This window comes from Salvelinus namaycush, chromosome 24, assembly GCF_016432855.1.
Source record: "Salvelinus namaycush isolate Seneca chromosome 24, SaNama_1.0, whole genome shotgun sequence".
Classification (NCBI taxonomy): domain Eukaryota; kingdom Metazoa; phylum Chordata; class Actinopteri; order Salmoniformes; family Salmonidae; genus Salvelinus; species Salvelinus namaycush.
In genome coordinates this window covers 21,636,735-21,653,531 of record NC_052330.1, presented here as the reverse complement: position 1 = coordinate 21,653,531, position 16,797 = coordinate 21,636,735, and the positions used below count along the sequence as shown (strand labels likewise).

The 16,797-nt window shown below is 43.0% G+C and overlaps 1 protein-coding gene across 2 annotated transcripts in view; it reads right to left on the bottom strand.

Moving 5' to 3' along the window:
* Positions 1 to 16,797, bottom strand: part of LOC120019079 (uronyl 2-sulfotransferase-like) — a 129,027-nt gene that overhangs the window by 21,351 nt on the left and 90,879 nt on the right. For both annotated transcript variants that reach the window (XM_038962318.1, XM_038962319.1), the window contains exons 2-3: positions 8,852 to 8,895; positions 592 to 747 (exon numbers count right to left, since the gene is read on the bottom strand). In XM_038962318.1, coding sequence (XP_038818246.1) covers positions 592 to 747; positions 8,852 to 8,895 — 200 coding nt within the window. The remainder of the gene's footprint in view (positions 1 to 591; positions 748 to 8,851; positions 8,896 to 16,797) is intronic.

Genomic DNA, 16,797 nt, shown 5'->3' with positions numbered 1-16,797 from the left:
GGACATCACTACCACTTCTTGTGGTAGTGATGTCCTAATGCCATGTTGCAGAGAGAAAAATTTGCTATTTTATAATGCTATTCTAAACATTTTTTCATGATTAAATGTTGCAATTTTAAAGCTAATTTCCAGCAATTCTACAGTTTTTACCATGGGGCAGGGGAAAACATTTGCCGCTTTATAGCTCATTTCATGCTTTTGTTCACATTTTGCAATGAGGCTGAGATAAAATGTTGCAGATTTAAAGCTAATTTCCTGCTATTCTACACATTTTGACATGAGGCTGAGAGAACATTTTGCAGTTTTAAACTTAATTTCCTGCAATTCCACACATTTTGCTATCATGTGCTATCAAACATAAAAAAAAGGGGTTGTGGGCCCCCTGTAGGTTGGGGGCCCCAGGGCACGTGCCCCTGCGTGCCAATTCTGTAATCGGGACCTGCTTCCGGTCATCATACAACAAGGCAACGCTCCTCACTCCTCCCATCTCTGACCCTTAAAGCACACCCCCTCAACCACCACCGATCTCCCTCCTTATCTCCCTCCCTTTCTCCATCTTTACCCGTTCATGCTTGGTAATGCGTGTCATACCTGTTCATGTTTGGTGAGGCGTGTCTTGTTGTGGATGTCTGAGGAGACCAGGTTGAACTGATGTCTCTCTGCCAATAACCTTAGTAGGATGACTACCGTCCTGCTGCCACACTTCCCCACACGATTATACACCACCTGACTGGGGAATGGCAGCACCTGAATGGGAGAACAACATAGAACACACACTGCTGAGGAGATGGAGAGCAGCAACACTTATCTCATCAAATAACAATTAGCTAATCAAAGCCATGATTATTGCCTTCTGGAGGTAACATAAGGCTAAGATAAGGGTAAGAATGATGGTAGGTACAGCTGAAACATGACACCAGGTAAGTGAGGACGAATTCAAATATGGTTAGGACGAAAGGAAAGAAGAAAAGAAAGTGAAAAAGGGGAACACTGCCAAAGGGATTGGACTGCTCCTTCTCTTAACTCTTACTCTGTCCTTCCTCTCTGACCTCTGACCTGTCTTTTGTGTCTATTTTCCCAGGGGGCTGTTCTCACTCGACCCCCGATGCCCTGCCATCCTGCAGATAAACTCCACACGAAGTGCTTTATCAGGCACACACACATACAGACACACACACACACACACACACACACACACACACACACACACACACACACACACACACACACACACACACACACACACACACACACACACACACACACACACACACACACACACACACACACACACACACCCTCAAACATACAAACACAGCACACACACTGGTCACTGTAACGCATCCCTCGATTTCATCTGATAGCAGAAGGATCACTGAAAGAAGGACAAAGCTAGTAGTAGTTGAATAACATCTGAAAGGTGTCGCTAGGGATGCTCCTAACCTTTTCCCTGTCATGACTTCAATGAAGCCTTTTTTATTACAAATACAAAGAGTGAAGAATTCAGCGGCGGGAAATTCCTGCCGGCATTCCTAGTCTGGAATGGTAGCTGAGATTCCCCTTGGGGGAAATTCTACACATCTGACAGGGACACTGAAGACATGTCTACTGCAGTACAACTCCGGGTTAGGAGGTGGTGCTGAACCCCATGACAGGCATTTTAGTGTAGTGGTCCACATGTCTGTGCCTTTGTGTGTGTGTGTGTGTGTGTGTGTGTGTGTGTGTGTGTGTGTGTGTATATGTGTATGTTTTTCTCCATGTTTACCCCTACATGACCTACAACTCATGTATCCCAGTCCACAGTGTGTTGTATGAGGAAACCCAGAGCGGTTAAGGCCACACACACCACTTCATTTTGCTCCTCTATCCTGAACTGTATCCCTGCCTGCCTCGCCCCAGCAGCAAAGTAAAAATAGGGCCTGTCACGTATCAATTTGAGGACAGCCCTTCACTTTATCAACAACGTATTTCCTGTTTTTCCAGATTACTGGAGTTACAGGAAATCATCAGAGGATAAAACTCTTTGGCAGCGGTTGGAAACAGAAATATGTGTGTTGTTTGGCCTGGGCTTGAAAGAGGGTGGGATGATGACAATCCCCTGTGATAACTTTGTTTGCACAACTTGTGTTGATAGGCATGAGTCTGTCTGTGTCGTGTCACATGGTTTACACCCTTAACTCCCCTTTGATAAAACATCATCAACACTGTATGAGGTCGTTCTAGACCAAAAGTGGGTTTATTTAATAGAAAAAGGTCCAGAAAATAGGGCTGTATTCAATCAAAACCTATGGCCAGAACAATCTGGCGCTAGAAAAAACGAAATATTCCTCTTGCACATCCTGACAGCGGAATTCGATCCAACTAAGAACTGAAACAATTGTGAAAGTGTGAAACAATAAGACAGTCGACTCTGTATGAATTCTCACAGCACAGAACGGCATTAGGTTCCAGGGAGTCAGCGCACATCAATTGTGTTTCTCTTAAACAGGCCTACCATGTCTCTGTTTTTGTAGTAATACCAGACCTCTTAGCTTATCACGTTCTAATGGCAGTGATAACATATCTGCTGTGTTTGCATGAAGAAAAGAAAACATCTGGGTTTGTTAGAATGAGCTCACAGAGGGCAAGGAACCCTAGGGGCTTAGCCACCCCAGTACAACCCCTCTGATGTGGTTGCTAATGGTAGCTAGCTGTGGCAAAACTTTGATCTGAAAGGAGGGAAGAAAAATAGGGGGGAAAACCACAAATAGCAGCCAGGCAGCCAGTATAGCCTACACAAGAGCACAGCGCTTTACAGTAGCCTTTAAGTCACCCACTAAGCATAGAGCACAGCGCTTTACAGTAGCCTATAAGTCACCCACTAAGCATAGAGCACAGCGCTTTACAGTAGCCTATAAGTCACCCACTAAGCATAGAGCACAGCGCTTTACAGTAGCCTATAAGTCACCCACTAAGCATAGAGCACAGCGCTTTACAGTAGCCTATAAGTCACCCACTAAGCATAGAGCACAGCGCTTTACAGTAGCCTATAAGTCACCCACTAAGCATAGAGCACAGCGCTTTACAGTAGCCTATAAGTCACCCACTAAGCATAGAGCACAGCGCTTTACAGTAGCCTATAAGTCACCCACTAAGCATAGAGCACAGTGCTTTACAAAATGCACCTGACATCAAAGTCTGGAAAATACATATTTTCAATGTCATTTTTCTTACTGCGAAATGACAACAGAAAAGATGCCAAAAAGGCTGAACAAGGAGTTGGGTTAATAACCAATTAGAAGTGTATTGAACTATTGAACTCCTATGTTCAAAATGAGTGCCCAATTAAAAGTGCTTTGAACTATGTTGAAAACAGGACCTTGATAGAGAGAGGAAAGAGGCACTATCAGTGATTTCTCTCCATTGTAAACACACTGATCAGTGAGTTAACAAATTGCAGTGTTACTGTTATTACATTTTTTATTTAACCTTTATTTAACCAGGAAAAGCCCATTGAGACCCAGAGTCTCTTTTTCAAGGGAGACCCGGCTAAGAAGACAGCAACAATCAATACATTACAGAATTAAAACATACAACAATCAATACATTACAGAATTAAAACATACTACAATACAACAACATGATCCAGCCTAAAAAAAGCATTTACACTCCTCTGTAACAGTCTCCCATCAATATTTTAAATTCAATCAGTGGCACTAACATATCTAGAGGAAGCATGGATTGTAGACTATTCCATGCCTCTGGTGCACAAGAAGAGAAGGCAGTCTTGCCTAATACTGTGAATGTCCTGGGGACTTTAAGTAGCAACACCTAGCAGACCGAGTATGGTAACTGCTGGTGGTGAAGGAGACCAGACTACAGAGGTAAAGAGGGAGTTTACCCAAAAGGAATGTGTAGATGAACACATACAAATGTACATTTCTGCACATATAAAGTGAGGTCCAACCTACCATTTGGTACAATGTGCAATGATGGGTGAGTGACTTGGCATTTGTAATAAAGTGCAAGGATGCATGATAAACAGAGTCCAGTCTCTGTAAGACGGAGGAGGCTGCATGATAAACAGAGTCCAGTCTCTGTAAGACGGAGGAGGTTGCATGATAAACAGAGTCCAGTCTCTGTAAGACAGAGGAGGCTGCATGATTAACAGAGTCCAGTCTCTGTAAGACAGAGGAGGCTGCATGATAAACAGAGTCCAGTCTCTGTAAGACAGAGGAGGCTGCATGATTAACAGAGTCCAGTCTCTGTAAGACGGAGGAGGCTGCATGATAAACAGAGTCCAGTCTCTGTAAGACAGAGGAGGCTGCATGATAAACAGAGTCCAGTCTCTGTAAGACAGAGGAGGCTGCATGATAAACAGAGTCCAGTCTCTGTAAGACGGAGGAGGCTGCATGATAAACAGAGTCCAGTCTCTGTAAGACGGAGGAGGCTGCATGCATATACAACAAGTCATCATAATCAATTACAGAGAGAAAAGTGGCCTGAACAAGCTTCTTTCTAGCCATAAGCGGGAAGCAAGCCTTATTACGAAAATAAAAATCAAATTTCAATTTCAGCTTTGTCACAAGATTATCCACATGAACTTTAAAGGACAACTTGTCGTCCAACCAAATGACACTTCTTCAATGGATAAGCCACCAGATGTGACAATGCTAACGTTCTCTGGCGGAGTTCTAACTCTGGTAAAGGTCATGAATTTAGTTTGTTGTACATTCAAGACCATAAAGGGAGGCCTGCAGTGACTGAAAAGCACTCTGGAGCTCTTCAACAGCCTGAACCAGAGAAGGTGGACATGAATATATGACTGTATCATCTGCATATAGATGCAACTTTGCTGGTTGCATCCCATTTCCCAAATCATTAATAAAAATTGAGAACAACACAGGAGCTAAAATGGAACGCTGGGGCACACCTCTATTTGGGGCACACCTCTATTAACCTCAAGAAAGCTAGACATGTGATTGTCAGTATATACACATTGTGTTCTGTCAGAAAGATAGTTCCTAAACCAATTTACTGCCCCTTCACTGAGACTAATGTTTCTAAGTCTAGCTACAGTAGCAAGAATTCATGGTCAACTGAATCAAAGGCCTTTGATGAATCCACAGAGCAGCACAATGTTGCTTTTTATCAAGTGCATTAATGATGCCGTTTGCCACTGCCATAGCTGCAGTTGTGGTGCTGTGCCCCGATCTAAAGCCAGACTGAACCCCGCTCAGTATGTTCTTTTCAATGAAGAAGTTTTTGAACTGTGAGTTCACTAGGAACTCAGACTGGCCAGGATAGGGAGTTTAGAGACAGGATGATAGTTATTAGCATCTGAGGGATCTCCACCCTTCAGCAATGGGAGGACATAAGCTGATTTCCAAATGCTGGGTATGGAATTGGTCAAGAGACTCAAGTTGAAAATGTGAGCCACAGGTTCAGTAATAATACCAGCTGCTACCTTTAAGAGGTGGGGGTCCAGGTTGTCTGGACCTGCAGACTTTTTACTGTCTATTGCCTTTTAGTGCTTTATAGACCTCAGTATAAGAAACAGGCTCAAAGTTAAAATGGTTCACATGAGAGCCTATATCATAGTTGACTGTAACAGAGCTGACATTAGAGGCCTGGGCCCCACCAATTATCAAAAACTGAACCAGCAGGTATGAAGTGCTTGTTTAAAAACCCCTACAATATTGGCTTTATCCTTCACTTCATTAGAATCCACCATTAAATGTTCAGGAAGGCCAGAGACTACATTAGAACCTGACACTGATTTGATTAGCTTCCAGAACTTGGTAGGGTTGTTTAGGTTCTCTGTGACTGCATTTAAATAGTCATCTGATTTGGACTTCCTGATCATCCCTGTGCATTTGTTTCTTAGCGCTCTGAAGGAGGCCCAGTCAACAGGAGCATTTGTATGTCTATCTTGAGCCCAAGAGATATTTCTCTTTCTAATTAATTCTGCCAAGTTATCTGAAAACCAGGGATTGTCCCTTCCACTGATTCTACATTTCTTCACAGGGGCATGCTTATCACAAATCGACACAAATTTCATATAAAAATAGTCCCAGGCAGTGTCAACATCGAGAATCAGACTTACTCTGTCAATATTATGGTACAGATCAAGTAAGAACGCTTCCTCATCAAACTGTCTAAAATGTCTTTTAAAAATATAACGGGGTTTGGCTTGGGTCATGTTTGTATTTCTAACACAAGCAATTGCACAGTGACCACTGACATCATTACAGAATATCCCAGTCCATGTGTATTTGTGAGGGGTCTTCGTTAGAACAATGTCCAATAGAGGTGATTTGTGCAGGACATCAGAAAGAGACTTAAGTGCGTCTCCCGAAGCCGAGGGCGGTCTGTAGCAGCCGAGGGCGGTCTGTAGCAGCCGAGGGCGGTCTGTAGAAGCCGAGGGCGGTCTGTAGCAGCCGAGGGCGGTCTGTAGCAGCCGAGAGGGCGGTCTGTAGCAGCCGAGAGGGCGGTCTGTAGCAGCCGAGGGCGGTCTGTAGCAGCCGAGGGCGGTCTGTAGCAGCCGAGGGCGGTCTGTAGCAGCCGAGGGCGGTCTGTAGCAGCTGACTACAGTGATGTGGGAGTCCTTATATATGTTCACGTTAACCACAAGCAATTCAAAATGTTTGGCTTTGGTAATGGAGAGAATTTCAGAGGTGTTAAACTCGGATTTCACATAAATTGCAACCCCTCCTCCTTTACTCATCTGATCCGTATAAAACAATGTGTACCCATCAATAGTACACAGTGTTTGTGTTCTGTGGTAAACAAGCTGTTCCTGGCTGCCTTTGGCTGACTATTGGCCATTTGGAGACCAGTCAGCCTGTCCAGATGACCAAAATCCTCTCTGTTGAACCCTAGCATTACAAAAACAAGATTGGTATGAGCCAGGCACCAGGTCTCTCATCAACAGTCTTTCCTGTCAGTGTGCGCATATAGCTCATCTTGGTGAAGGGGTCAGGAAAAACTCCTGGCCCAACTCAGCGCTACTTACCACAGTTCAGACCATTCCACCACATTTCAGATCATTCCACCACAGTTCAGACCATTTCACCACAGTTCAGACCATTACACCACAGTTCAGACCATTACACCACAGTTCAGACTATTACACCACAGTTCAGACCAGCCCCTGTTCAGACAGATAATACTCTGGCTTGTACTTTACCTCAAAGTTAGCCTGGGTTAATAGCATGCACTTCAACAGGCCTCTTCAAGTCAACTTAATAACATATAAACATTGGCCAGATGTTACCAGGCTTAATTAGGACAGCCAGACCTTCAGATCAGCTCCAAAGAGACACGTGGCCAGACTCCTCACACGGACACATGCGCACACACACGTGAACAAACACATGCGCACACACGTCAGATAAACTCTGAACACGTAGCCAAAGCTAGCTAGCCAACTTAATTTACGAAGGCCACAGAAATATGTGTCTCACCCACAGAGAGAAGGGGGAATGTGAGACAGGGAAAAAAAGAGACTGAAAGAGAGGTGGATCTAAGAGAGAAGAGATAATGATATATACTAAACAAAAATATAAACGCAACATGTAAAGTGTTGGTCCCATGTTTCATGAGCTGAAATAAAAGATCCCAGAAATGTTCCATGCGCACAAAAAGCTTATTTCTCTCAAATTTTGGGCACAAATTTGTTTACCTCCCTGTTAGTGAGCATTTCTCCTTTGCCAAGATAATCCATCCACCTGACAGGTGTGGCATATCAAGAAGCAGATTAAACAGCATGATCATTACACAGGTGCACCTTGTGCTGGCAAAAATAAAATGTGCAGTTTTGTCACACAACACAATGTCACATATGTGTGCAATTGGCATGATGACTGCAGGAATGTCCACCAGACCTGTTGCCAGAGAATTGAATGTTTATTTCTCTATCATAAACTGCCTCCAACGCTGTTTTAAAGAATTTGGAAGTACGTCCAACCGGCCTTACAATCGCAGACACTGTGTAACTACGCCAGCCCAGGACCTCCACGTCCGGCTTCTTCACCTGCGAGGTCGTCTGATGAAACTGAGGAGTATTTCTGTCTGTAATAAAGCCCTTTTGTGGGATTTTTTAAAATTCTGATTGGCTGAGCCTTGTTCCCCAATGGGTGGGCCTGGCTCCCACGTGGCTGTGCCCCTGCCCAGTCATGTGAAATCCACAGAGTAGTGCCTAATGTATTTATTTGAATTGACTGATTTCCTTATATGATCTGTAACTCAGTAAAATCTTTGAAATTGTTGCACGTTGCGTTTATATTTTTGTTCAGTATAGATAAAAGGGTGATAAGTAGAAGGGTAGAAATAGGGGATCAAAGAAAGTGTGGATGAGGGTTGATAGAAAGGGGTAGAGATAGAGAGGGCCAGAGGGATAGAAGTGAGATAGAGGCAGACAGATGCAGCTGGCCAGACACAAGGCCCAGTGTCTGTGTGTGTGTGTGTGTGTGTGTGTGTGTGTGTGTGTGTGTGTGTGTGTGTGTGTGTGTGTGTGTGTGTGTGTGTGTGTGTGTGTGTGTGTGTGTGTGTGTGTGTGTGTGTGTGTGTGTGTGTGTGTGTGTGTGTGTGTGTGTTTGTCAGTATTTTGTATTTAGAGTATGTTCACACACAGCTTCTCCAGACATAAACCTCACCCTTATCTTGCATGGACTGGACTGTCACACTCACTTACACAGGGCAGCACATAAGAGAGAGATGGAGAAAAGAAAAGGGAGTGTGAAAGAAAAAAAGAAAACAAGGAGAGGGATAGGGTGGAAAGAGAGGGATCAGAGGAAGTGTGAGGGAGAGAAAGATGAAGTGATAGAGTAATGAAAAAGAAAAAGAAGGAGTGCTGTAGTGATGGTCTTACACGGGGAGCTGGGGGTCCGTGGTCATCGAGATATGTGGATTCTCCTGTGAAGAAACAGAGGTATAGATATTTATTCAGGGCTACAGTCCAATAGTGTTCAATCGTATTATGGCAAATCCACTGGCAGCAAAATCTATTTTATTGAGTTAAGATTCCACAGGCTAGTGACCTCAAGTCAAGGGTTACCAATAAATATCTGAATAAATATCACACAGGCAGGAAGGAAATCTATATCCAGCCACAACAATCGTCAATAACCACCAATAGCCCGGCCTGGCCAGTCACTATCTTTCTAAGAAAAACAGAGCGACCTTCACATCTACATAAAGTGTGGGAATGTCATCATGAGTGAGCTACGGCCCATTTATACAGTATCTGCCAGTTGTGGAGTCGTTTCATCTCTGGACAAAGGGTCCCTTTTAAGGCCGCCTCACACTGAGGATCTATGCTCTCCTTTCAGCCCACTCTCCAACTCCAGGACCAGGCTCCAGACAGCGGCCTTTTCTTCTCCACTCTGCACTCGGAGCGGAGCGCGTCCAGAGACACTGAGACGCTATACTTCCCATCACCTCTACAACATTCAGAGGCAAGGAGAGAGAGAGAGATAGAGCGAGAGAGAGATTGAGAGAGGGGGAGGTGGAAGTTGGGTTGTTCTTAAATGTAAAGAGAAGGGAGGACCTCTACTCACTGGCAAAAAGTATCAAAGCCAACAGTGCAATATTCTAGAACACTGCTGTGTGTATGCGTATACGTTTTGGACTATGATAGACACCTTCAACAATTCCACTCACACCTGCACGCTGCTCTTGCTACTATCAGTGTTTTATTGAAGCTACATGTTGGCCTCTTGGCCTTCATCAGAGCTTTTTGCTCCACTAAACTAAATAAACCATCTTTGGTATAATAATAATTGATTTCATTTCTATAGCGCTTTTCATAACAATCTCAAAGCGCATCAAAAGCAAACAAACTCTAAATACATCGTCATGAGTAGCTTAGCTATAGTTGGCTAGGTCAGCCAATAGAGGCCAAGTCTTTGAGTGCATGCATCCTCCAAAAAGAATAAGGGACAGTTCAATGCTTGATCAGAGAAAGGTGGTCAGGAAGATGGTTGATGAAGATGGAGTCTGGTGACAATCTTGTAAAAGACTAGCTACTCTGGGAGTCGTGTAGCCACTGGACTTCTCCTGCACAATGTATGGCACACCCTTGGGCGATGCGTTTGCAGCTTTGGGCGCCAGAAAGCTCACTACATACAGTTCAGAGTAGTAACCAGTCGTCCTCATTACGAGCCCTCTGCAGCACTGCATTCCTCTCAAGCTTCAGTTGAGACTCTTCAATTGATACATGCTTAGGCCTACAGTTAACTCCAGTTTACTCCAATTACGTCTTTCCAAATGCTAGCTACTTAGCTAACGTTAGCCCAAAACAACAACACTTCGCTGTAGTGAAAGGTCACTGGGTAAGGTTACAGATGATCCATTCCGGTTCACAGTAGTGTAAAGTACTTAAGTCAAAATACTTCAAAGTATTACTTAAGTAGTTTTTTGGGGTATCTGTACGTTACTATTTGTATTTTTGACAACTTTTACTTCACTACATTCCAACAGAAAATAATGTACTTTTTACTCCATACATTTTCCCTGACACTCCAAAGTACTCGTTACATTTTAAATGCTTATCAGGACAGGAAACTGGTCCAATTCACGCACTTATCAAGAGAACATCCTTGGTCATCCCCACTGCCTCTGATCTGAAGGATTCACAAAACACAAACGCTTCGTTTGTAAATGATGTCTGAGTGTTGGCATGTGCCCCTGGCTATCCGTAAATTTAAAAAACAAGAAAATTGTACCATCTGGTTTGCTTAATTAACATATAATATACTTTTGATACTTAAGTATATTTTAAATCAAATATTTTCAGACTTTTACTCAAATAGTATTTTACTGGGTGACATTCACTTTTCCTTGAGTCATTTTCTATTAAGGTATCTTTACTTTTACTCAAGTATGACAATTGGGTACTTTTTCCACAACTGCCGGATCATTTGCGAAGCCTTATCTGACGGTGCGTTCAAGACAACAGGGAAGTCTGAAAAAAACGTGCTCTGACTGGAAAAAATCTAATTGAACAGTCATCCAATGCTTTATTGCCCTCTGCTATGTTTGGACTGCCGTGGTCCATTGCTGTGATCTAGTGTACTATAAAATGTATGGCTCTCCTACTCTCACCACTTTGTCCAATCCTATTCAAGGCTAGAACCACTTTGTCTTTTCTAGTGGTTCTACTAGCCTTGGTTTGCATTTTGTTAAGACATCTGTCCAATGAATTCTGTAACCACTCCCTCTTCAACTCAGGGTTAATTGGAAAGTGCTGTTCAAAAGAAGACATTGTATTATCATCTTTATACTCCCTGACAAAGGCCATGCAGCCGAAACACATCAGAGTTTTTAAAATATTTGTTTCCATTGAACATGCTATACAATTAAAGGCATTTTCATTAATTATATGAAGAGTGGCCTGGTTCTCCTTTCTTTTTGATGACCAATTCACCCCTTTTACCAAAGAGCACCTTCTGTCTACAAAGATCTACTACTGTGTACCTTAGCAGCGCTTCCCTTCCTTCTTTTTTCTGAACGGTCACCCAAATTGGAGTTACAAGTTGGAAACTTGGGCATCATCCTAGAGCTCCGACTTCTCCGACCTGAAGATCACCGACGTCACGATTTTCCCCAGTTTGAGCTCGTTTTGTTTCAGAGTTCCCAGTTGTCTTGAACGCACCAAAAGTAGTATGTTGCGGCCGTGGCATACTGCATACTCTACTAAACAGTGTGTACTAAGTAGTACGTAGTATGATTAGTAATTACAGGTATGCAGTTTAAGTAAGTAGTAGACAAGCGAGATTTCGGACATAGCCTGTTTACCCTTTCTGATAGCTGTGGTGTTTGGACTCTGGTCAATTAGTTATCTGATCAGTGGCCTGGTGTCAGAATCACATGCACACACACGCAAACACACACACACCCCAGCAAGTATCCTTCCAGGCCTCTGAGTCAGTGTTATACAGTGTCAGCGTGACATCCTATAACACCTCTATGGCACATTAGTTTGTCAGCTGCAACAGTATATTAATATGGGGACAGCTGCACTGCACACACACCCTCAGGTGTGTCTGCTGCACACACAGACACACACATACACATGCACATGCACTCACACATGCATAATGCATTCTTAATGAGGAATGCAGAGGGAGGCTTGGATTGGCAGGTCGTGCAGAGGCATCTGAGGTTGTCCCAGGGTGGGGAAACGAGAGACAGACATTTCAGTTCCTCCCATTCCTTCATGTTCAGGGCTGTGTGCGTATCTCATTTGCAACGGGGATTGGAACTAATTTCTTCCAGGGCACATGCTCGTAAAAACAGACAGCTACCATCCACCCACAACGACAGGAGCGGTGGAATCTACTGAGCTTCCATGGAGTTCTTCTCTAGACGAATCTAGTTCTCTAGACACCTTGGTTACATTCACAAGACTATGGTTGGATTCTATGGTTTCATGCTATGGTTTGGAATAGAAACGTCTATGGTATACATTCTCTCACACTTGAGTAGGGTAGCACATTTTGGGGAATATTCAGAGGTGGAAACTTTCCGTGGGAATTAACGGAAATGTATGAAAATGAATATAATACAATTTAAATGTAGATGTTTTTTGCATTGGATATATTTACATTTACATTTAAGTCATTTAGCAGACGCTCTTATCCAGAGCGACTTACAAATTGGTGCATTCACCTTATGATATCCAGTGGAACAACCACTTTACAATAGTGCATCTAACTCTTTTAAGGGGGAGGGGGGGGTTAGAAGGATTACTTTATCCTATCCTAGGTATTCCTTAAAGAGGTGGGGTTTCAGGTGTCTCCGGAAGGTGGTGATTGACTCCGCTGACCTGGCGTCGTGAGGGAGTTTGTTCCACCATTGGGGTGCCAGAGCAGCGAACAGTTTTGACTGGGCTGAGCGGGAACTGTACTTCCTCAGAGGTAGGGAGGCGAGCAGGCCAGAGGTGGATGAACGCAGTGCCCTTGTTTGGGTGTAGGGCCTGATCAGAGCCTGAAGGTACGGAGGTGCCGTTCCCCTCACAGCTCCGTAGGCAAGCACCATGGTCTTGTAGCGGATGCGAGCTTCAACTGGAAGCCAGTGGAGAGAGCGGAGGAGCGGGGTGACGTGAGAGAACTTGGGAAGGTTGAACACCAGACGGGCTGCGGCGTTCTGGATGAGTTGTAGGGGTTTAATAGCACAGGCAGGGAGCCCAGCCAACAGCGAGTTGCAGTAATCCAGACGGGAGATGACAAGTGCCTGGATTAGGACCTGCGCCGCTTCCTGTGTGAGGCAGGGTCGTACTCTGCGAATGTTGTAGAGCATGAGGGCATTTACCATACCATATGGAGACAGAAACAGAAACCTTTTACCGTATTATAAGTAGACATAAGGGCAAATGATTAAATCCTTCCAATAGAAATAAAACAAACAATTTAGTTACGAATTAAACTTGAATTAAATGCGCTGACTCTTTACATGGGATGATTTCACTGAACAACAAAAGAAAGGGAATATTGAATGATCCCCAATGATCCATCGCATCTCCCAAAAACATTTTCAACATACATCTATAAAATTATAGTCTAGAAACTAAAGCTTTGGTTGTCTTCCTCTCAAGCTTCCATGTCTTCTCCCTGGACCTCCTCAATGTCCACCTCTTGAACATCAGACTCTGAGGCCTCATCTTCGCTGTCACTTTCCAATCTTGTTGAGGATGGCTCATTGTCAGGCTCTAAAAAGCCTCAAATTTACCCGGATGGCCACCAATTTTTCAACCCTTGTACTGGTCAGCCTGTTGCGTGCTTTGGTGTGTGTGTTCCTAAACAAGGACCAACAAGGACCACCTCTGAGGCGGCTGATGTTGGTGGGATTTGGAGGATGATAGAGGAAACAGGAGAAAGAGCCTCAGATCCACAAAGTCCCTTCCACTAGGTGGCTGATGAGATATGTTGGCACAACTGCCATATTGCATCTCCATCCCAAAGCCCTTGCTTGGAAGTGTACCTCGCCAGACTGCCAAGAACCTTGCCCTCATCCAGGCCAAGGTGGCGAGACACAGTAGTGATGACACCATAGGCCTTGTTGATCTCTGCACCAGACAGGATGCACTTGCCAGCATACTTGGGGTCCAACAAGTACACTGTGGTGTGTATGGGCTTCAGGCAGAAGTCTTCACGCTTTTTGATGTATTTCAGAACTGCAGTTTCCTCTGCTTAGAGCAACAGTGAAGTGGGCAGGGCAGTATGAATGTATTCTCTCACATCTGCCAACAGAGTCTGAACATCAGACAAGATGTCATTGTCTCCCTCAATCCGTGCAATGGCTACTGCTATAGGTTTCAGGAGTTGCAGGCTGCTTACCACTCTCTCCCAAAATACATCATCCAGGAGGATCCTCTTGATGGGGCTGTCCATATCGACAGACTGTGATATGGACATTTCTTGGAGAGACTCCTTCCCTTCCAGGAGACTGTCAAACATGAATACACATTGCCTGTGAGCATCAGAGGTTAACCAGTTGCATACACAGCTCAAGCAAGACATTCATCAGCATTTATCTGACTACATTCCTCCATTGAGTCAAAAAAACTTCTGATTCCAGGAGGACCATGAGCTGTTGCTACCGATAAGTTGTCTGATTAATAATTTTCACCTCGAATAGAAGTAGATGGACTTTTGTCAGAGGTTGCTTGTTGTGAGTGCTGAGGGAACTTTATGCACTTGGCCAGATTATTCTGCATCTTTGTTGCACATATGATTTGGCACAGTATTTGCAAATGTGCACAGCTTTTCCTTCTACATTAGCTGCAGTGAAACGTCTCCACACATCAGATAGTGCCCGTGGGATTTTGCTGTAAAGATTAGGAAAAAAATATACAATTCCATGTACAGATAAATAGTTAAGCAGTTAGATTAAACAACTCTTTTGTAAGATAAATGTTTTAAAATTAAACATGTACGGAAACAGGTGAATTAGCACTCCTCAGTTAGTAGGCTCAAGCAAGCTAAAACCCACATGGTAGCAAAAACTAACTAGCAGAAATTGTTAACAAGTTAGAAAATATTTAAACACACTTTGCTGTAGGCTACGATTTACTAGTTAACTAAAAAGAATGTATGTCATATAAAATATATTCACCCCACTCAAAACTTACCAGAAAGCATGTAGTCCTTGGCTCAGTGTAGTAGAGTGGGCTCAAAAGCATCTCATTAGTGTGCAATATCTTGAGAATCAGCTGTACATGTGATGGAAGAATGCACTGTGCATGCAGAGATTTGCAATTCCATTGAATTGGGGATAGTTTAACCAAAGTATGCCACAATACTTGCCTTGTGTATCCCACAAAAAAAGGTTCACTGTTATAAGCTAACTTTTTTGATGAATTTAAAAAAATTCATCTTTGATGATCGTGCCTCTTTCATTCAATAAGTGGAGCCAACTTACAGAGGTCATACATACCAGGGTTGGGCTCAATTCAGAATTTAATTGAGAATGCCTCATAAATTCCAATTAAATTATTGAATTAGAATTGAATTTGTATTGAAGTAGTAAACAGGATACAGACATAATTGCAATTTCAATTTGAATGAAAGAAAGAAAATATAATTGAATTCAGTGAAATTCAATAAAATTAAAATGCCTATTCTATTCTATATTAGGTGTAGTCTATACAAATATACATCTGGTACATAAAACATCATACATGTCGTTATTAACATGCAAATAAAATATTGTTGAAACAGTTTATTTTGAGGACAAACTCTTAATGATCAAGGAAAACAAAACCTATATGCGAATATTCTAAGTTATTATATTTCATTAATCACTTTGTTCAATATGGGGTAAATACTACATTTACCAGAATGATTTACTTTAACCCTGAAGTTGACCCTGAGGACTTCAAAAAGAAGCCAAACAAATGAAATGGTTGGTGGAAATATAATTGGCTATATTAAGCACTAAGGTTAAAAGAGGATATGAACATCGTTTCCAGAGAAAGGTGCTATATTTGTTGGTATCTGGAAGTGTGAACGGTCAGGTTAAATGAAACTCTCATGTTCTATTACTAACCACGGTTCCATCCACACGCCTTTATGTGCAAATACTGATATAATAACCATCATCTCGAAGTAGTAAGGCCTCCCGGGTGGGGCAGTGGTCTAGGAGAGTGGGTTCGCGCCCAGGCTCTGTCGCAGCCGGCCGCAACCGGGAGGTCCGTGGGGCGACGCACAATTGGCATAGCGTCGTCCGGGTTAGGGAGGGTTTGGCCGGTAGGGATATCCTTGTCTCAGTATGTAAAATGTAATAAAATGTATGCACTCTACTGTAAGTCGCTCTGGATAAGAGCGTCTGCTAAATGACTAAAATGTAAAAAAATTTTTTTTTTAAATGTAAGTAAACTTGGAGTCACGCGATGTGATGGTGTGTGGTCCTCCCACTGTGACTCAGGAAACCATGTAGTTTATTAGGCTACAGATGAAATAAATGATGATGAATTTCTCGGGGTGGTGAAAGTGCATGGTATGAGCTTGATTCTCCGTTTCAATAAATATTGAGGGTCTTATTCTGGTGACAGGTTGATCGATGCTTGACTGCCATTTGACAAATAAAAATATTCTCTCCCTTATCCATAATAATCTCATCATGTTTACTGCGAGCTGTTGGCTAGAGGCATGTGCCAAGACCAGAGTAAGCACATTTGCTATTTAACACAACAGTTTGTAGAAAAACTATAGGTAGTGTTGAAAATGTGATGGAAACATATTGAACATTAGATTTTGATTTGGTACATGAAAACTTAAGCGAAAAAGTACATTTTGAGTTCACTATGTCATCACA